The sequence below is a fragment of the Halteromyces radiatus genome, assembly GCF_025201355.1.
Source record: "Halteromyces radiatus strain CBS 162.75 chromosome Unknown BX664scaffold_2, whole genome shotgun sequence".
Taxonomy (NCBI): domain Eukaryota; kingdom Fungi; phylum Mucoromycota; class Mucoromycetes; order Mucorales; family Cunninghamellaceae; genus Halteromyces; species Halteromyces radiatus.
The window spans coordinates 2113545-2135414 of NW_026251688.1; the positions used below are offsets into that span (position 1 = coordinate 2113545).

Consider the following 21870-nt stretch of genomic DNA (forward strand, 5'->3'; position numbering starts at 1 on the left):
GTGATGTTGTTGATATGGATTTTGCACGATTCCTAAATTGACCCCAATGATATAATGATGTCCATGTCGTTTCATGCTAGGTATATCCCAATAAAGTGTCAAATCGATATCACTCGTATTATACAATGTAAACACCTTGGCTTGTTTTTCCATGTTGATGGTAGGATATTGAGTTTGTAAGTTGGATGTTCGCCAATTCACTCTTGAGCAAATTGCAAAGTTCTTGAGTGGCATGGTGTCATATGGTATGATCTCTTTTCTCTAAAACAAAAGATAAAAGTAGTTAGATACAATATAAATTATTATATAAGAGACGTTTGAAAAACTTTACGAATGGTATCTTGGTGACCATCAATTCTATGGGTGGAGGTGGATCATAAGAGTCGTTGTTGCTTAATAATTTTGCCAACGCATTTGATGTCCAGGCTTCAGGTGAAGAAGGAGAGGGAGATGAAGGTAGAGTTTCAGATTTCTTAATCTTGTAATAAGCAAAAGTTGTTTGACGAGAAGGAATCGTAGTCTTGTCCAAAACATCTTGTTCAGAATTCAAGTCGATACTTAATGGCGTGATGGTCCATAAAGCACTAGTTGCTGTCAATTGTCTTAAGTCAAACGGGGTCAGAGATTGAAGGTTTTCGATCTAAAATACAGATGAATGAGTATATTTTTTTTTATTTGCCATTCCCTTCTCACATTTATAAGTACCTCAATTCCCAGGATAAATTCATTTGTGGCAGAGATACAAGGTCGAGTAAAAGCGTTAATTTTGAGGGATGGAGTCACTTGTATATGAAGAGTATACCGTAGAGTACGATGAGCAATGGCAGAGTTTTCTTCCTAATATATAATTCAAGAAACAAAATCAAAAAAAAAATAATGGATAGAACTGTGATTTTTATTCATGCTTACCTCAGACTGATAAGAGAACAGGAGTTTCAAAGTATACTTGCCAATACGATCGCCACGAATCCATAATGGCACAAGAGTCGTTTTTCCAGGTTGTACCACATTTTGTTGATCACCTTCAGATGGTAAAGGAATAGAAATGACACTAGGATCATATATTTGATTGTCGATTGGTGAACAATTTTCATCTTTTGAGTCACAATCTATTAGTAATAAAAACAAAGTCAGTATACTCTGTATCAAAAAAAAAAAAAAAAAAAAAAAAAAAAAAAAAAAAAAAAAAAAAAAAAAAAAAAAAAAAAACTTCCTTTTTTTTTATTTACCATAAATAGGCTGGTCCATTTGTTCAGGATGACCGACACAAATAAAGCTTGGATGATTTGATTTCAAACGCAATGAAGTAAGTCCCTTGTTTCCTTTGTTATTGATTTCCAATACAGCTTGTACAACCTCACCGGATAGAATGGTTTCTGGTACATTGTGAAAGGTAAGATCCAATAGTGGCATAGGTGGAGTGACAAGAATATCCAGGCTACGGTCGGGAGCATAAGCAATGGTCATTCGTTCTTCTTTGGTGTTATTGAGTCGTTTTCCTTTCTTGTTAAACGGTCGGAAGGTGTGTACAAGATCATTGAACGTGTAATGTAAACCAACAATGGTAATCGATCCTTCTTTTCGTGGTACAATGGTCAGATTCACCTAGTATCTAAATGTTAGAACATAAAAAATCCTTTTGTCTTCTTTTTTTTTTCTTTTCTTTACCACACGACGTTCTAATGGATCTAAAGATACTTGTGCTAACTTTTGTAATTCGAAATCACCGAAATCAAATGTATCTGTTGTATCCGGCATCAGAGTTCCATCAATCATACCTTGATCCGCAAAGAGATCCGAATTCAGTGATTCTTTATTTGCTTGAATGGATTCACGATATTGGCATCCCAAGATAACTTCCGATAATGTTACAGCTACTTGAAGAGGATTGTATAGTTCTACACGAACAGTCGAAGGTTCTAATAGTAAATGAACAAATATCAGTATAGTTGCTATCTTTTTCTATTTCGAATTGTTTTCATACCACCAACAGCACAAATCACACGGTTATCATCTTGTTGTTGAAGAGCCAATGCTTTTTTGGATTTTAAAATATATCCCTTTTCAATGTTTGCTTCCAATAGGTCTCTTTCCATGACAGACCATTCATCTTGATTTTCAGATTCCGGTTGTGCATTAGATAAAGTGACACGAATACTTTTGTCATCAATGATAGGAATCCCTAAATTTGATAAAGTATCTTTCAAAGGATCTATTCCCATTTTTGAGGCGTACTGCTATTGAAATAATAATAATAATAATAATAATAAAAATGGCTAAGGGTAAGTATAATGAACTTTTATAATCTGTAAAAAAAAAAAAAAAAAAAAAAAAAAGGAAAAAAAACTTTTACCTGATAAATGAATAAGAATTCTCGAATATGAGCAATTTGTTGAGGTGCTGTTTGCTTGGCATCGGGTAAGACATGAACAAAATGAGAGACAGCATCTTCCAAATGACCTAAATGAAATGATTGTCGACCTAAGGCAAACTGGACATGACTTTTTGCAACTGACCATTGAGTATCTTCAAGTACCAAAGATGCCAATTTGTAACACCGAAGAGCATGATTTCTCTATTAACGAAAAAAAAAAGAGCGAATGATGATTTTGTAAGCTATCATTAATATATGTATATTACCTGTGATGCTTTTGCATAACGATGACCAGCCATAATAAGATGAAAACCATATTTCCGTATCATAGGTCGAGGAGCACGTAAGAAGCAATGAGCAGCTTGTTCCAAAAACAGGGCAGAACGCAAATCAGAATCTTCGCCAGTCATTCGTACTAAGGCAGTTGGGATTTCCTTCCACATTCGTCGACTTTTTAGTAGTTCATAATAAATTACAGTAGCTCTTGTAGCATGATAAGGTGATTGACATCGTCCAAGATATTGTTGTATAGCTAGTTCAAAGTTTCGATCAACATCCACTTTACTTGTCAATGGTTGATTCATCATTAAAAAGCAAATACCAATCATTTCCTATATATATATATATAAATATGTATATATTAATAATCACTTCATCCTTTTTTTTTTGTTATTACCTGAGTCCCAGCATGGTACTTGTAAGCTTTATCAGTTGCATAATCCCGACGTACAGTATCATAAATGATTTGAGCAAATTTATAATCACGGAGCATAAAAGCATAATCGGCCAATTTTCGCATTTGAGCTTCGGGAGCACCGTATGGATATCTAATAATAAACAAACAAATATATGTTTCAGGTTATATCCTAAATCTCTTCTAATCATCATCCTATTATTTTAAAGCTTACATTGTCAATGTATTTGTACCTGCTGGTAGATTTCGACTATAGGATGGAATGGTTTGTATTGACTGAGATGAAGGATTTCGAGAATTACTTGTACCAAATAATCGACGACTCGCACCAAAAAGACGACCAGTAAGACCTCTTCGACCAGCAGCGACTTGTTCATTCCAATGTTGAATGTTACGTTCCATAAAGGGTATCATACTTTGTGTTACTAATTCCTTTACCATAATCTTTGTTTTTTCAATATGATCCATAGTAAGATATTGTCCATATTCTATTGATGATGTTGCCAAATTGCCATCCAAATTTATTAGATTATTGTTGCTGTTCAAAGTATTTTCTTCTTCTTCTTCTTCTTCTTGTTCATGTTCGTTTTCTTCAGGTGAACGATCCAGTGGTGTGTTGGTTAAATCAAAAGTTTGTGTTGTTGCTCCAGTAAAAACGGGTGTTGTTGAAGAGGAGGAGGAGGATGGATTAGTAGCGATAGAAGAAGATGAACTTGATCGAGTGAGAGAAGGAATACTGGGAGAAAATGATATCGGTTGATCTTGTTCATTGTTAGAAAGCTGTTGAGTATAATATTGTAAAGAATGATCGATCACTGCCTTTCTTTCTAATTCATTTTGCCATATCATTCGTATTGAATCGTCCGTTTGATCTGTATTATTTTTGGTTGATAAAGAATCTGTTCCATCGAATGTTGTTTGAGGTCTAGAGTTCAAGGTGAGCATATGACAATGTAATCCAAAGCTTTTTTTCATTTTTTCAAAGACATCAAGGGAACTAGGAATAAAAGTTAAAAAAATAAATAAAAAAAATAAATAAAAAAAAAAAAAACTTACTGTTCTAAGGTTGTTTGTTGAGGATCATGTAATAATACATAATATCGTAATATATTGGTGTCTACATAAGGTTTATCAATAGTAAAAGATGGTACGTTGGGGTTGTAAAGTTGCATAATGGCGCCCATAGGATCAGGGTTGACAGAAGATATTACCATTAACATGGCTACAGGATGGTCAAATGTTTCATGTTCAGTAATACCACGTAAAGAGAAGATCAAATTCTTGAATGATGTATACCAAGGCATCATATCATCAAGGCCAACTAGAGAATAATATTTTATATACAGTGAGTTTAAATATATATATACATATAAGAGAGTTTTTTTTTTCACTTACTATCAAGATATGATTCAGTAACGTCAGTTTTTGTTCGGATAGCATATTGTTCAATAGGAGAAGTGTTTTTATCCAACTTGACAGTGTCATTAACAAGTCTTTGTATAGCTTGATGATCAGGTTCGTCTAGTTTGTCAATAGAACGAAAACGAACAGTAAAGTTGTCAATTGGAATAGGTATACCTTGTGAATCTCTTGCTATAACTAAATAAAATAAAAATAAAAATATGAAGATATTATTATTATTATTATTATTATTTAAAATAAATAATAAAAAACTTACTTCTTCCTTCGATAGAGTGACCAAAGGGGTTGATAAAGTCAACAAAAGAAGAAAAGTGATTGGCTTTACAAATATCTTCAGCATCTGAACTTGCAGCAACAGCAATTAAAGGAGATAAAGACTTTGCAATTTCATCACGAGAAGATAATTTGGGTTTATGAGGTAAAGGTTTATCTACCATAGTTTAAAATAAAAAAAAAAAAAAAGTTAAAAAAAAAAAAAAAAAAAGAAAAAGAAAAAAAAAAAAAAAGAGGATAACCGGAGTGTCAAAAAAAAAAACCATAAGGACGTGTGACCTGAGAGAGTACCAAACTATCAAAACAGCTTGTTTTATAAAGATAAAAAATCAACTAGTTGAGATGAAAATAGAGTTGATTTATGTATATATAAAATAATCATTCAAAAAGAAAAAAAAAGAAAAGAAAATAATTATTTAAAATGTCAAAAAAAAAGATATATATTTATATATAAAACACGCAAAATTGGACCATTTCTGGAAAGAAGGGAGAGAGATCAGGTCGTCACGAACAAAAAAAACTGTTTAAAGTGGAAAATGAAAGAAAAAAAAAAAAACCTACACATTTCAAAATTTTCCCCGAGAATCTCAAACTCCTTTTTTTTTCACTTTTCAGTGTTTTTTTTCTTCCCTTTTTTTTATTCTTTTTTGTTCTTTTTTTTCTTTCTTTCTTTTTTTTTTTTTTTTCTATCTTTATAATTACTATCAATTCATTATTCTATATCTTTTTTTTATTTATTTATTTATTTATTATCAATACAACAATTCACTTCGATATACGACAATATATTCCATCCAATCTCTTTTTCTTTCTCTTCCTCCCTTTTTTTTTTCCTTTTCTTTTCTTTCTTGTTTTTGTTGATAAAAACACTATAGTTTTGTGTTTTTCTTGGTGATCATGAATCAACAACCGAACATACCAAACAGTCAAGCAAATGATGTTCCTAATCCTAACTGGCGTGATGAAATGACTTTACAAGATAGAGCTCGTTTTGTAGCTCAATTGTAAGTTTTGATAAGATAAAAAAAAATACATTTATACATTTATATATTTATTATTATTATTGTAATGAAATAGAGCTCAAGCTTTGAAACATTTATCTCCTTCTACAACTGAACAAGATATCTTTGCTGCGGCTAAAAACTTTGAATCTACTCTTTATCAACGAAGTCCTAACAAGGTTAGAATATATATATATGTTGTAAAATGAAATACTAAACTATGATAAAATTATTATTATTATTATTATAAATAGAATCAATATATATTGTCTTATGCAAGAAAATTCAATCAAATCAAATATCAAATTCAAATGCAAACTCAAAATGGTGTAGCTCCTGGTACAGTTGGTCCTAATGTAGTCAATGATCAATTAAATGGTTTAGGTACTTCTCCTTTGATGCAAACTCAACAAACTCAATCAAATTCTCCTCAAATGCAAATCGTACAACAACAAATGCAAAATATGGTTAACGCTTTAAATCCTACTCAACAAATGCGTCCTAATATGTTTCAACATCCTCAACAACAAGTTTCTTCTGCTGATCTTTTAGCTTTTCAACAACGTTCTATGACAAATCCTAATTCATCTCAACCACAATCTTCTTCTTCTTCTTCTTCTTCATCTTCTACTACTACTGCTACTGCTATTCCTACTACTACTACTGCTACTACTACTACTCCTAGTTCTAGTACTATGTTACAAGGTCTTCAAAATAGTAATACACCTATGACACTTAATCAACAACAACAAGTTCAGGTTTTTCTGGCAAGACAATTGGCTTTACAACAACAACAACAACAACAACAAGGTAATTCAATTCAACAACAACAATCTGGATTACCTACTACAATGGATGCCAATACAATGATGAATATGGCTATGGCTAATAGAAATATGAATCGTCCTCCTACTGCTCCAACTACCTCGGCTGGTATGCCTGTTTCTGGTGCTCCTCAAACTAGTTATGCTAATATGAATATGATGAATCAAATGTCTATGATGCAAAATTCTCTTCAAGGCCAACCACAACAAATCAGTCCGGAACTTTTGATGCAATTACAACAAAATCAATTACTTCAACAACAACAGCGTCAACAACAGAGTCAACAAGTTCAACAGAATCAACAAGTTCAACAGAATCAACAAGTTCAACAGAATCAACAAGTTCAACAAAATCAACATCAGCATGTACAGCAACAGCAATTACAACAACAACAGCAACAACAACAACAACAACAACAACAACAACAACAACAACAACAACAACAACAACAACAGCAACAGCAACAGCAACAGCAACAGCAACAGCAACAACAGCAACAGCAACAACAACAGCAACAGCAGCAGCAACAACAACAACAAAAACAACAGCAGCTTCAACAGCTTCAACTTCAACAGAATCAGCAGCAAGGTACTCCCACACAACAACAACAATCACAACCTTCTGGTTTTCCTCAACAACACCAGCAACAATTGGATATGGCCAATGCACAGCAGACCAATGATACAAATCCTCAACTTCAACAAAATCCACGAAACACTACTCCTCAACAGAGAAGTCAGGCCACTGAAATGATTCGTCAATTGGATGAAACGATTAGTAGTACTAGAGGTAACATATCAAATATCAAAAGAGGAAGGGGAAAAGAAAAAAAAAAGATTCCAGGATGGCATACTCACTTTTTTTTTTTTTATCATTATCATTATTATTTGATTTGTTAGCTCGTGCAAGACCATTGGAAAATTTAACGGATCATGAAAAGAACGCTATTCGGGAAAACGTACTACAGATGCAACCCATGTATGAAAAGATCGACCAATTATTACCTATCTTTTTGGCATTGACTTCCAACATTGAAGCTACTCGACGATTGATCTTGATGAAATACATGTTTGAAGATCAACTCAATGTCCTTACTCAAGATGTGTATTTAGTTAGTTTGGAGAATCTTCAAAAACTTCGTGATCAATTTAGTGGCTACTTTTCTTGGGTTAGAAATGCTATCAATGGAAATGCAGCTCAGTCTTCACAACAACAACAACAACAACAACAACAACAACAACAACAACAACAACAGCAACAACAGCAACAACAACAACAGCAACAATATACGCAGCAACAACAAAATGTCCCAATTGCTGCTGGTCAGCAAAACAACCAAGCCATGGATCATACACAACAACCTAGCTCTTTATCTTTTGGATCTCAACAACTATCGTTACAATCATCACCTGCTCAAATCAAACAACAATCACAACCTATCCGACCACCAGCATCTGTTACTGATACTGAGGCATCATCCAATGTTATCGCACCTGGAATGCAGCAGTCACCTAATCCAGCCACCATTAAGCGTGAAAGTATCGATCTCAAATTACCAGCATCAAAGAAACAACGTGCAACGGCTAATCAAACACCACCAACAATGATAAGCACTCCTCAACGTCCAAGTCCTGTGCCTATAAGCAACACAACTAGTCCCTCAGTTCCTACCACATCGACTTCCCCTCAAATGGTAGACTTGACAAGATCATCAACCTCAACGGCTAGCCCGGGTCTTCCAACGAAGTCAGAACCATCATCTTTAGCTCCTACAACCGATACTGCTACACCTATGCCTCCGATGCCTGGATCTCAACCACAACAGCAACAAGCAACGGTGACACCAACTCAACGTGAAGCTCAAACACATATGGTCTATCAAGCAGCTATTTCAGGCGGTCTTCCACCTCAAATTGTTGAAATCTTACCTCAGCGCGCGTTACAATGCTCATGGTTACTACAACAAGCATCACAAAACAGGATTCAATTAACACCGGTACAACAGGATCAAATCCGTGCAATGTTGAGTGACTTTATTGCCAGAGCAAAAGAACAGCTTGCAGAAAAACAGGGTCAAGGACAACCACAAACTTCCCAAGCTCCAGGATCCAATTTAGTACAACAACAACAACAACAACAACAACAACCGAGTTCTCAGTCTCCAGCTGGTGATTTATCTCAACAACAGCAGCAATATCAACGGCAACAGGCTCAACAGCTTCAGCTCCAACAACAACAGCAAATACAACAACAACAGCAACAAGTTCAACAACAACTACAACAACAATCAAAGCAACAAGATACCCCTTCATCTGGAACAAATGTATCAGTTAAGATGGAACAAAAAACAAGTACTATTGATTTGACATCTTCTCCCTCCACCACTGCTAGCAGTATCAATAATGTTTCCGGCGGAATGCAAAGATTATCTATGGATAAGGCACTGGAATTAGCATCATCAGCAGCAACCACATCTCCATCACAGCAAGCGACTCATATCATGCAACTTTTGCAACAACAACAACAACAGCAACAACAACAACAACAACAACAACAACAACAACAACAACAGCAACAACAACAACAACAGCAGCAACAGCAACAACAACAGCAACAGCAACAGCAACAGCAACAACAACAGCAAGAACAACAGCAACAACAACAACAACAACAACAACAACAACAGCAGCAGCAGCAACAACAACAACAACAACAAAAAATACAACAACAGCAACAACAGCAACAAAAAGTGGATAGCAACATACCTGCGACAACCGCTAGTACAACAGCACCCATAGCGACAGCTTCAACAACTGTACCACCTACGACTGTATCAACTATACCTGGTGCGGCTGCTACTACCAATACAACGGCAACAATGACATTTCCTCAATCTCATACACGACCAGGAATGGGAACAGACGACAAGGTGATAAATCCTATGCTTTACGCAAACGATGTCCTCAAAGATGTTGCGCAATTATTGACCAATCCCAAGTCATCAAGTGATATATACAGTACTCCTTTATTCATGGTAGATGACTTAATTGTTGATGGTGATGATACTAATCCTGGAAGTGGTGGTCGACAACAACAATTGGATGAAGAAGGAAACACCAACAAAAAGGACTCTGGCGATCGTAGAACAGTGATGTTTTCGGAATCACCGTCATTAGTTCACCACGCTCTCAAAGAAGGCTTTAAGGACGAAACATTTGGCACCAATGAACTGATGGGCATGATTTCTTCAAACACAGCTGTGAATTCACCTTGGCATGACAATCAATCTAGTCATTCATCCTCACTATCATCATCATCTTTCTCGTCATGCGAATTGAATGAAGATTTCGTCAAAAATAATTGGTATCAAGTTGGAATGGATAAGGATGTACTTGGAATTGCAGAAACAATGCCTGGGTTGGAATTTGATGTGGACGGATATATCAATTGTACTACTGGAGGTGGTTCTGGTCGACTTGCTCATCCTCCTCTGTTTTGATTCTATTATCATTTTTTTTTTCGTCTTTGTTTTTGTTTTTACATATACACCTTTTTATATCTATCTTCTTTATTATTATTATTATTATGTAGCATTCTTCTTTCATTCTTTTTTAGTCTTCCATTTGTTTTAGTTTATCTAGTGAAATAAAGAACATCAAAACATCATCTTTATAGTGGAATCCAATCAAGAGGAATGTTGTCAATTTGTATGATGTATGAGCCGATCTTTCTCGCTAAAAGAAAACTGGGGATTGACATTTTGCATGTTTGTTGACGAAACAGGTTGCGATGAAACGAGGTAGGAGTTTCCATTATATTCTTCCATTTCTTTTTGGTTTTTTTTATATACCCCTATTCGACTATGATCCCCGATCTTTTATTTATATTTTCCATCCTTTTTCTTTTTTTCTTTTTTTTTTTATTGTATCTGTTTGTCAAATATGTATCTACTCTTAGTAACATGTCAGTATTATCATTCCAACACTGCATCATATTTTATGAAAAGATTCAAATAAAGCTGTTTTATTTGTTCATAACAAACAAAGGATTATCCAATCAAATAGTTTCTATTTTACAGATATCAGAGAAAAAAAAAATGGAACCCATATTTCAGTATTCTTCTCCTTTTTTTTTTTTTTTTTTATCCTTTTTTATTTTGGGATAAAAACTTTGAAAGTACCTATTTATTTATCTTTTATTCTACTGCTTTTTATCTTTGCCTTACTTTCATTTTTTCTGATGGTTAAGAAGTCGTTACTTTCTAGGATTTTATTTAGAAACACTAAAAAGAATGCAGCATCATCCAATAGGAAGTCTACCGTCAGCGACACCGAGAAATCGTACTTATCATCATCAGTGTCGAATGCTTCCGAAATGAAAGATCAGGTAGCAGATATGTTCCTGAGAGCATCAAAGCAAAAACAGCAACATCTTCTTTCCCTAATAAAGTGGCCTCAATCTGATCAGGATGGTGATGATTACGATTTGTTTCCTCCTGATCTCTCACGACAACAACAATCATTCTATGCTTTAAGATTATACATAGCAACCATTCAAAAATTAAAACGTCATCCACCACCATCTATGGAAAATCATCGTGCTATTTATCATTTATTATCAACATTGGTCATACAGCAGGAAATTGAGCGATTTGAACCTGATTTTGACCCTGTAGGGAGAAAGCCCCGCAAATCTCGCTATGTATCTACTTTACTTGACACACCGATTGAAAGTATTACATCTCATCAACATCCTGTCTTGCAAGCATATAAAAGGAAACCATTTGTTGAGACCACTCATGTATATTTACCATCATCATCATCATCATCATCACCTTGTCCATCGCCATCATCATCATCTAGATCAATGTCTTCTTCCATCACCACATTTTCTACTACCAACTCCTCTTGTCTAACAACTCCATCATCTTCTCCTATATCATCCCCCAATTTTCCATCATATCCTTCTTCAAAATCATTTCATCATTTTCCATCATCACATCGTCATGATGAAGACTCTCAATCTGATTCATCACTTTATTATCATGATCATATCGTTAGTTCACCTCTCTATCAATCTCTACCAATCATCGATCCATTGCCATCACCAGCATCATCGAAATCACATTCTCTTGTTAAAATGTATCATTTGCTATCATCCCGCTCTGATCCACATCTTCATTCGTCTTATCGCCTCCTAGATAAAAGTAATCATCATGATAATAGGCTTAAAGAGGATGAAGACAACGTCCCGTTAGCTATGCTAAAGACTAAAAAATCCGATCTTACGTCAAAACCATTGTCAATCACTTTTATTTAATACTAATAAAAATAAATGGTTTATTTTCAATGATTACAATTAAAAAAAAAAGTAGAGTTCAAATATTGTAGGGTACAGATGAAAAAAATCACGCGTAACACCTTTTGCATGCTTTTTTTTTTTTTCTGAACCCATAATATGGTCCTTGTTTCTAACCCAGCGCGTCTCCTTTTTTCCTCGTTTCTTTCTTTTCTTTTTTTTCTTCTTTTTTTTTTTTCCCCTTATCAATAAAATTCACACACGCCCTCCTGAAACCATTATATATATAATATCAATCTATGATAACACAAGAACTGAAACAACTAATAGATCAATTAAGTCAAAGATTTGATCAGTTAGCGCTTCTTCATGGTGAAATAGGCACGACATCAACAAAACAACAAGACGATACAGATCAACTATGTCAAGCAGTCCTGAACCTAACAGATAAACATATCAACACTCTTACTGATGAAAGAGACGCTTTACAACAACAATGTCAACATACTTACAAATCTATCGCTCATTTGAAACGACTAATGGGTGAATATATTGATGACACTTCACAGGAACAACCTTCTCAACCTTACTCTGTGACTCTGGAGAAACTCGATGCTGAAAAAGAAATTGTACAGAAGGTAAATATCAGATTGGATAGTATCATAACAAAACTTATTCTTATGTTTTTTTTTCTTTTTTCTTCATACAGCACTATGAAAAACGGCTGGCCGATGTAAAAGGTAAACTAAGCAACAATAATGGAAAATTATAATAAATATGAATTGTACAAGCAGTTACTGACACTTGGCTTTATGGCACTGTACAATAGAACTACACCAACAATTGATCGAATATCAATCCACATTGGAGGATTTTGTCAACACTGAACTCATTATGCAAAAGGATGTGGACGTTTCCTTACCAACGGTTACTGCTTTGGAAGAAGAAATACGACGATGCGGAAACGAATATGTAAGTTATATCTGAAGATATATAAAAAACAAACAAACTATGTATTGACTATCATTACTCCCTTTATACATCATGATATTAGGTGAAACGAGCTCAACAAGTGGATAATGGAACAGACCAGATTATACAGCTATGGCAATCCCTGGGTTTATCACCACAATCAGAATTTGAACATGAATTAAATCAACTTCACGATTTACAACGTCAACCGGACAAAAAGGTATTTCTTTATACTAGACTGGTACAAGAAAAACAACTTAACCGCATCATGCAAACAATTGCTCAGGTAATAGATGAAGTGAATAATAGATGACTGTGAAGATGACTAGAAAAAGAATCAAAAAAGAAATCTCATATCTTCTTTCATCTTTTTATTTTTTTTTTCTTAACAATCCTTGTAGTTGGATGAGATCAAACAACAACGGGAATTTAGGAAACAAGAAATCGCGCAACATCTCTATCGCCTTTGGGATCGACTACAGATTGATCCCGATGAAAGAAATTCATTTTTACAGTCAAATGCTGGTATCACCTCAATGGATATACAGGAGGTAAAATAAACAAATAATAGATGATACAAAACTGGTCATTGAAACTGGTATCTTTTATATATATAGTATGAAAATGAACTCGATAGGATGCTCAAACTGAAATCGGAAAAAGTACAAGACTTTATATTGGATGCTCGAAATGAAATGGAAAGTTTATGGAATCAATTATACTGGTCCAAACAGGAACGAGATGCCTTTACAGCATTTGAATCTGGTAAGTTATCAACAAAAAAAAAAAAAAAAGAAAGAAAAAGAAAAAAGAAAAGAAAAAAGAAAAGAACTGAATTCCTTCTTTTTCTTTATAGATGACTACAATGATACTCTTTTGGAAGCACATGAAGCTGAAATTGAAAGACTGAAACATATGGTGGAAGATCGGAAGTATATCTTGGATAAGGTGGAAAGACATATGAAACTACTGCAAGAAGTGCAAGATTTTGAGGTACACTAAAGAAATGATGAGAACCAGAAATATCTTTTTTTTTTTTTTTTTTTTTTTAATATTTGCTATTATTTTATAGGCAAGTACAAACGATCCAAAAAGACTTTTTGGCAAAGGACAACGGGATCCTGGACGATTGTTACGTGAAGAAAAGTTTAGAAAAAGAATATCAAGAGAGCTACCAAAGGTACAGTATATAGAACGATATAACGAGATATACATAAAATAAATAAATACAATGCTGTCGTTAACCTGTCTCTTACATTTAATTATCTAGAGCAAGCGTGATCTGGAAGGATCTCTTCGTGAATTCCAAACTTCTACTGGTACACCGTTTACTGTTTATGGAGAATCTTACTTGGACAAACTCACAGCGGATGACAAGGTAAAAGCATCCTGGTAGAATTAAAGTTAATTTCTATTTGTCCTAACATGTAAATGCTTACTTTTTATTTTATAGGACACATCGTCATATAATGATGACCACATACCAACCACACCAAAACGACCCAAGACTGTTTCACGACCACCTATGACTAGCCCACGACATCGATCACACCCGAAAATGCATTTCCATACACCACAAGCTAATCGATTCAACAATTTTCAAGAGACGTTTACGGAAACAAAGAATGAATGGCGTCGTTTAGATTCTCAAGTCTCATCAACAGCCACCATCCTTCATCGTGTACGGCAAAACAATATTCGAAAAAGAGAACGAACTCGTCTTCCAAAACCTAACAACAACAAGACGCCTACGATGACTTTCGGCAAAAACAAAATCACAAAAGATATAATGAGTGAGGATGGAAAGCAACGAAGACAAAGTGACAGCACAGCATCCAGTATATACAGCACCAGTAGTAGCGGAAATAGTACTTTGGTTGAGAAAGATTATCACAAGAATGAAAACGTGGCTCCTCTTCACCATACCCCACAATCACCGGTCCTCAAACAAAAGGTAAAGATAACTGAATATGAATAACGATAGACTTGACTGACTTTCTCTTTCTTTTTTTTTTATATATATTAATGATGAATAAATGAATCCAGAGACGGGTTGCTCGAACATTATCGGAACGACGTGCATTATTATTTGATGAAGACGATATGACCTTGGATCTTGGTATTTTTGACGATGGACCTGAACTCAGCGATATGTCTGAAAATGATACTTGATTCATTTGAAGAAGAAAAAAGGAGATCAAGTATCACTATCTTTCTCCTTCCTTTCCTCATTTTTTTTTTTATATATATATACGTTTTTTTTTAATCCCTCTTCCCTATCTCAATATATACTACTCCTTTATACTACTCAATAAATATCAATATATATCTTTTATTATTACTATTATTACCATCGGATCATGTACGTATTGTACTGATTTTAGACGTACTCTAGATATATTTGTTACTGGTATAGTAAATGTGAAATAATTGTCGCTGCAGTGTTAGGGATAACATGACGCTTGTATTAGCAAGTATCTTTTTTTTTTTAATGATTCTTTTTTTTTTTTTTTTTTTTTAATGATTCTTTTTCTTTTTAATGATTCTTTTTTTTTTTCTTAATGGTTCCTTTTTTTTTTTTTTTTTGATGATCTCTTCTCTTGATTTGGATTGACTTTTTATCTCTTATCTAGATCACAAGGTATTGATCCTATTATTAGTTTTTAGTATATTTTCCTTTTTTTTAAGTCTAACTGTCTCTTTTATTACTTCCTTGAATCATTCATTATAATCCATTTATATTTTGAAGACACAGCATCACATGATGACCTATGAAAAGTTTACGTATTTATTCATAATGTAGTTGTAATAAAAAGGGGGGAGGAAAGGATTGAGAAAACATTATACTATAGTTCATCACAACTGAATGAGCCAGAATTTTTCAAAATATTTTGAAGATCCTGTTTTCCATTGGATAAAATTTCGAAAGTAGCATCCAATTCTTCGCAGTTGGTATCACTGTAAATATGGCAACGGACAGATTCATGGAAGTCGATAGAATTAGCATGATGACCATCTTTTTCAAATGGTGTACAATCTCCAAGCATGACTGGAGTGGACTCTGAATCACCTTCATAGGTAATATCACTATAGGATTCCTCCGGATGAGAAGCAATGACCATCAATGCCAAGGAGGGAAATAGCAAGTAGATTAAATTTATCATGATGATAAATCTTTGTAGTAATAGAATGGAACAAAAAAAAAAAAAAAGGAAAGAAAGAAAGAAAAAAATTTATCTTTTATATGGGTTTCTAGCAATAGTAGGATATTCTTGTGATGATCATAGTATAAATGGCATAACCCCCCTTGATTGGCATGATGCATTACAAGGAGTACTTTTTAAGAAATAATCATAGTTATCTGTACTTAATAAACCAAATGGTACTGGATGATCAATAGCTCACATAACTCCTGATTATTTCAATGAGTTGAAATCACACTTGAGTATCCTTTCTTGCTTTGATCAGCTTGTATGGCACTTCAATGCAATCAAACTTTTCTTCAATAAACGGCGTATAATTCAGATTCCGGTCTCAATGTATTTGGGTGTAAGGAGTAGAGAAAGTTTTCATTGATTTCACCTCTTTTTCTTCGGTAATCAGTGTTAGTCTGATCTAGTACTTTTAAATTCTTCAATAAAATTATATTTATACTCTATCATTTTCCGTTCTTCTTTATGATCGATGTCATCCAGTAACATAAAGTATGAAAGGATATAATCATACTGGTTTTTGCAAAGTGATCTCGACATACATTACCATTTCTGTCAAATTTTCAAAAAAAAAAAAAAAGGTCAGTGGAGTCTTATAATTGATGGTGAAGGGAACTAACAGTATCATCACCTTCTTGTTGATTATAAGGAGTAGACAAGTCGATGAATGATGTTGATGTTGATGAAAAAGAGAAAGGGTGCTTAATATCAAGTCATATAAAATAGACATTGAATGATCAACAAATAAAGTGATTATAATAAGAAAAAAGGTGTTTGGAATTTTTTTTTATTAAAAAGAAGATATTGATTTGGTAAATAAGTATACATGGAGGAATCATAGCCTGTATCATAAAGGGATATTATTGAATGAGAAGAAACTAAACTTGTTGATGTGATCCGCCTACATAATGATGATGCTGATCAGGACTAATCCCACTATCATTATGACTTGTATCCACTGCCAAACGTTTCAGATCACCTTTTAACCAAATCACGGGAATAAATCCAACAGCTATCACCACTGCTACTGCCACCATAGAATGCGTCATGTTGTTCGGAGGATTGGCTTGAGGTCCAGCTCGTAGCGCGTCTATCATCACTGAAAAGATAAGCATTGCCGTAGTCACCATGGTCCAAATTACACATGAGCTGATGGATTCAGGTACAGGATACGTCACTGATGTACATAAATAAAGGAAAAAGAAGATAAATGACAGTTAAACATATATAAAAGTTCTCTCATTTCAACTCTCTCCTATTTTACATGTTTACCTTCACTACTGAATTCCAACATAACAGGAAATATACCAAAGGAGAAAAATCCATTAATGAGACAAGCAATGATAATGGCTCCAAAAGCATTCGGAATAACTAAAAAAAAAAAAAAAAAGAAAGTGAATAAATACAAAGATAAAAAAAAAAAGTACGAACGAAAACTTGACTTACTTTGGAAAATAAAAATAACATAAGAAAACACTACGAAAGGAGCAAACATTTTGATCAACATCAAGTATTGAGCAGTCTTTCCAGCCCAATAGCCACTCATGACTATACGTTGTTGTGTATGATATGGGAATAAAATGATGTGTTAGAATTCAATGTACTCCAAGATTTCGCTGCCTTTCCATCATCCATCCATTGTCCTTTTTTTTTTTTTTTTTTTTTGACTTACATCCTCCAACAAAGCCAGCAATGACAATCATAGCAGCACAAATACCAGCATCTTGATCCGAATAACCCAATGGCATAATGGCTTCAATAATTAAAACAGAGACAGAATACGCCATACCCATATTCAAAGAAGCCAATAACAATATCCATCGAAAAGTCGAATTTTTCGCCAGTTGTTTCATACCTTCAATGAAATCCATCCGTTCAGCAAGTGCACTTTTAGTGGGAGGATGCTCTGGTCGACTTGGTAAAAAGAAAGATGGAATAGTTACCACAGTAGCGACGCCAGCCAATATCAGCAACTAAGGGAAACAAAGGAAGACATGAGTTCCTATATATACATATATATTGACCGAATCGACTTACATTGCGAGGTACATCATCTGGTGTTTTGACAATTTGAGGTATGACAAGAGGGGCTAATACCATTCCTACTTGTAAAGCTAATTGGATTGTCAGAAAAAAAAAGGGATCTTTGTGAGTATTCTTCAATAATAGATTTTCTTTATTACATATAAGGGTATTGGCAATAGATCGATCTTTTGCAGCAAACCAAACAGCCGTAAGCTAAAAAAAAAAAAAAAAAAAGGAATAATGAGTAGGGAGGAAGAAGGAAAGGAGAAGAAAAACGGCGACTTGGTTGCTTACCTTTGCAGCAATACTAAGTTTGGAAGAAAACAGCTGAGTTATGCATATGTATGTATAATCATTATGTTTTTCTTTTCATTTTACTTGTAGACAAGAGGACCACCAAAACTAGCAACAAATTGACCAAGCATCAGAACGGCATACTTTGCATCATTATTCACTAAAATAGCAATACAGCGTAACCAACAACCAATCATATTGAGTAAACCAGCCAGGATAATCTTTTAAAATATAAATACAAAGATGCACATATATGTATATAAAAAGATAAGGGAAATAACATGAGAAAGATGAATTATTTATTGTATGACCTTTTTTTTTTTTTGCTTACCGAAAACTTGAGACCATATTTTTCATAAATCCATGCGCAAGGTAAAGAAAACACAGTGTTGATGATAGCAGAGACATTAGAAATCCAATTCACTTGAGTCAATGAGATGTTGAAATAAACTGAAGTAGAAACAGGAACACTGGAAGCGGTCATCCACATCATTGCCGATGAGCTATTAATCAAGATCACGACAACTACCAATAACCATGCCATCATACTTGTTTTATTATCAGCTTCATTCTTTTCTTGATTGTTGTTTTGTTCAATGGACGGAATTGATAAAATGGACGTTGATTGTAGTTGGCCTTTTTCGTTAATGATATCACGTTGTATTTTAGCTAAATGATGATGATCCTGTTCATGATATTCTACTACGGATGTAAAAGATGGATTCATCTTTTTTTTTTCTTAAAAAAAAAAAAGAAGTGTGAAAGAAAAGGAAAGAAATAGGGAAACCAGATCAAAAAAAAGAAATAGACAAACATTTGAATTACCGATGCTCATTCCGTCTTCAGGATGAGTACAGTAGTACGATCTGATAGACATTTTAAGTTTTTTTTTTTTTCTATCTAATATATTACTCCTTTATGATAACCGAAGGGTTTTATCTAGAAATCATAAAAAAAAAAGGGGGACAAGGTGTAGTCAAAGAAAAAAGGAAAAACTCATTAAAGATCACTTGCAAAAAAGCTAACCTCTCCCTTTTAAGCCCTGGCTTGGATATATCTGCGACGTGCATAAAAAAAATGCAGAAGGCAAAATATCATCTCTCGGCCAATCAATTTCCAGATACTAAAAAAGGTAGTCCTCACTTTTTTTCTTCTTTTCTTGGATGACCAAACTAACCCAAGAAAGACAGTAAGCAAATAAAAAAAAAATAAAAAAAAAAAGCAAAAACATGAATACATCCATCCGATCGATGTTGCTTTGAAAATACAACTGAAAGAGTGTAGATAAGAAATAATACGATCTAATGTCTTTTTTTTTTTTTTTTTTTGCTCTCTCCTTTCATTTTTTGGTACATCCGACATATACTGTAGTAGTAAAATAAGTAGTACTTATAAAACCCACTTCCGAAGATGATGATGCATGCATCATCCACGCATTTCTCCAGTACTCATCACAGTGAAAATTCACCGCATGGTATGATGAAAAAAAAGGGACATAAAGAATCAGATCGTGTTATATTACAAATGATGAACGATTTACAAACTGCCTGTTTTGTAGATAAATCAGGTAATTTTTTTTTTTTTGTGTTAAATATATAGATGGATTAATTCATCTTCTTTTTTGGTAAAAAGAGAAAATAGAATCATCATCATCACCATCAACAACCACTACTTGCTGGCGTTTTCGTGCTATTACTGGGGCATTCATCATTCTTGGTATCGTTACAGGTTATAAACAAAGTTTTAAAGGTCAAACCTATTTCTAACCTATATTTATTCTATCTTTTAGTGACGATCATCATCAATGAGTTTTATACCAAGAAAAAGTAGAATCGATTATATATTCAAATATGACGCCATAAGCCATCATTTTTTTTTATTAACTAGATTATACTAAACTAAAACTAGAGTAAAACTAGAACCCTATCCTTATCATATTCATCATGATGATTTTGTAGCATTAGCATTTGCATTGACCTTTTTCACAGATGCATCCTTTCCCGGATCCTATATATATTTCAAATAACATTAAAAACAATTACTATAATGTCAACAAAATGACATCCGTTTCTTTTTTTTTTCTTTTTCTTTTTTTTTTTTTTAAAAAAAAATAACTACTTTACCTTCACAAGTACAATTATTACTGTGCTTAGCTTTGCAATCAGTACATTTACAAGTAGGTTCACATTTACATGATCCAGTAGATTGACATCTAATAGATATATATATATAAAATAATTTATTAGAATTTAATAATTATTCTTCATCATCATTATCTACTTACAAGCAATCTTTGTTATCTTTACAAGGACAACCCATCGTTATTATAAGTTAAAATAGAAAAAATAGAAAAAAGAGAAAGTTGTTAATGAATAATAAACCCGATGTTTTTTATCTATATATATCTTTTTTTACTGAAACCTATAATAATTAATTCATGATATTTTCCCACCTGTTCGTCCATTTTTTCGTTTCTTCCGTGATCATCACCTTTTTTTCCTAGGTTTCGCATGGTTATTCTCCACCAATCCAAATGTTTCATTATGCAGTGGATTAAAGAAAAAAACTCGGAGCTGGAATCCACGGTAACAAAAAAAAAAAAAAAAAAAACTGGTTCAGAAGTTGGGTCTCACATGTTTTTCTTTTCATTTTTCATTTTTTTTTTTAATTCCTTCTTCTTAGAATGATCAGGTAATGTCAAGATATTGATATTAAAAAGGACGCTAAGCTCACAAGATATTGTTATATTTTATTTATCATAGATAGAAAAAAAAAAAAGAGTCAACGAGGAATGGTGGGTTGAACCCTAGTGAAGTTATCCTTCCGATGTTTATGGAATCACCGATAGACATGAACAAAGACAACAACAGAACTGTCATCATCTTTGTTTTTCTTTTTCTTTTTCTTTTTTTTTTTATAGAAAGAAGATTATTTTTTGGTAACGATAAAAGAAAATCCTAGTAATGACCTTGCACCTTCTCTTTTTTTTTTTTTTTTTTTTTTTTGGTCATAAGGACAAGTAAAGGTGAAGAACTAAAGACGTGATTAGGAAAAGTAAGTTTAATATTTTATTTTTTGATGTTTACTAACTAAAGAACATTTCTTTTTCTTTTCATTCAACAGAAAGGAAACGACAAATAATCATCGCTTGGATCACGGAATGGGACGATGGCATTCGATCCGAATTATTGGAATGGAAATGGGATGGGAATGAATCGAACTTTGGACAATTGGAATACAAATGGCCTTAGTGTTCATACTTTTTATAGTATTAGGGTGTTTTTAGTTTAGTTTTTTTTTTTTTTTTTTATTCATTCTGTTGGATTTATTTTGTTGATTCTTACTAGATAATAAACTATCTACCAATTATGTTTATAGTGTTAGACTATAATGATGGTCATTTATTATTATGATGGGGCTGATAGATGATTGAATGTATGGGTCATGGGAGTTTTATGCTATGTAACTAAATTGAACAGG

The 21870-nt window shown here is 33.5% G+C and overlaps 8 protein-coding genes across 8 annotated transcripts; 5 read left to right on the forward strand and 3 right to left on the reverse strand.

Moving 5' to 3' along the window:
• Nucleotides 1-283: 283 nt before the first annotated feature.
• On the reverse strand, nt 284-4372 carry BX664DRAFT_259029 (ER-golgi trafficking TRAPP I complex 85 kDa subunit-domain-containing protein; the record flags this gene model as incomplete). Its single annotated transcript, XM_051540568.1, has 12 exons — nt 284-640; nt 706-837; nt 910-1109; nt 1230-1605; nt 1669-1919; nt 1985-2237; nt 2354-2575; nt 2641-2985; nt 3051-3201; nt 3283-3637; nt 3671-4065; nt 4125-4372. 12 exons carry the CDS (start codon nt 4370-4372, stop codon nt 284-286), a joined length of 3285 nt encoding a protein of 1094 aa, XP_051403180.1.
• Nucleotides 4373-5440: 1068 nt separating this feature from the next.
• On the forward strand, nt 5441-9657 carry BX664DRAFT_69906 (mediator complex subunit 15-domain-containing protein). The gene is made up of 6 exons (XM_051549697.1): nt 5441-5767; nt 5841-5943; nt 6019-7378; nt 7489-7960; nt 8066-9118; nt 9243-9657. Exons 1-6 carry the CDS (start codon nt 5661-5663, stop codon nt 9385-9387), a joined length of 3240 nt encoding a protein of 1079 aa, XP_051403181.1. The 5' UTR covers nt 5441-5660; the 3' UTR covers nt 9388-9657.
• On the forward strand, nt 9243-10237 carry BX664DRAFT_325254 (uncharacterized protein). The gene has a single exon (XM_051543986.1). It carries the CDS (start codon nt 9468-9470, stop codon nt 10086-10088), a length of 621 nt encoding a protein of 206 aa, XP_051403182.1. The 5' UTR covers nt 9243-9467; the 3' UTR covers nt 10089-10237.
• BX664DRAFT_325255 (uncharacterized protein) lies at nt 10091-10564 on the forward strand. Its single transcript, XM_051543987.1, has one exon. It carries the CDS (start codon nt 10379-10381, stop codon nt 10544-10546), a length of 168 nt encoding a protein of 55 aa, XP_051403183.1. The 5' UTR covers nt 10091-10378; the 3' UTR covers nt 10547-10564.
• Nucleotides 10565-10735: 171 nt separating this feature from the next.
• BX664DRAFT_325256 (uncharacterized protein) lies at nt 10736-11955 on the forward strand. The gene has a single exon (XM_051543988.1). The coding sequence runs from the start codon at nt 10829-10831 to the stop codon at nt 11906-11908; it is 1080 nt and encodes a 359-aa protein (XP_051403184.1). The 5' UTR covers nt 10736-10828; the 3' UTR covers nt 11909-11955.
• A 231-nt stretch (nt 11956-12186) lies between these two features.
• Nucleotides 12187-15031, forward strand: BX664DRAFT_311845 (microtubule associated protein-domain-containing protein; the record flags this gene model as incomplete). Its single annotated transcript, XM_051542586.1, has 11 exons — nt 12187-12525; nt 12597-12627; nt 12717-12859; nt 12942-13145; nt 13261-13410; nt 13477-13624; nt 13743-13852; nt 13932-14039; nt 14130-14237; nt 14313-14813; nt 14906-15031. The coding sequence occupies 11 exons, from the start codon at nt 12187-12189 to the stop codon at nt 15029-15031; spliced, it is 1968 nt and encodes a 655-aa protein (XP_051403185.1).
• Nucleotides 15032-15705: 674 nt separating this feature from the next.
• On the reverse strand, nt 15706-16023 carry BX664DRAFT_311846 (uncharacterized protein; the record flags this gene model as incomplete). Its single annotated transcript, XM_051542587.1, has 1 exon — nt 15706-16023. The coding sequence occupies one exon, from the start codon at nt 16021-16023 to the stop codon at nt 15706-15708; it is 318 nt and encodes a 105-aa protein (XP_051403186.1).
• Nucleotides 16024-16843: 820 nt separating this feature from the next.
• On the reverse strand, nt 16844-19131 carry BX664DRAFT_275366 (major facilitator superfamily domain-containing protein). The gene is made up of 9 exons (XM_051541280.1): nt 18722-19131; nt 18475-18611; nt 18391-18403; nt 18255-18309; nt 18109-18185; nt 17744-18044; nt 17518-17619; nt 17344-17442; nt 16844-17248 (listed from the first exon to the last, which is right to left on the reverse strand). Exons 1-9 carry the CDS (start codon nt 19115-19117, stop codon nt 16950-16952), a joined length of 1479 nt encoding a protein of 492 aa, XP_051403187.1. The 5' UTR covers nt 19118-19131; the 3' UTR covers nt 16844-16949.
• Nucleotides 19132-21870: the final 2739 nt, after the last annotated feature.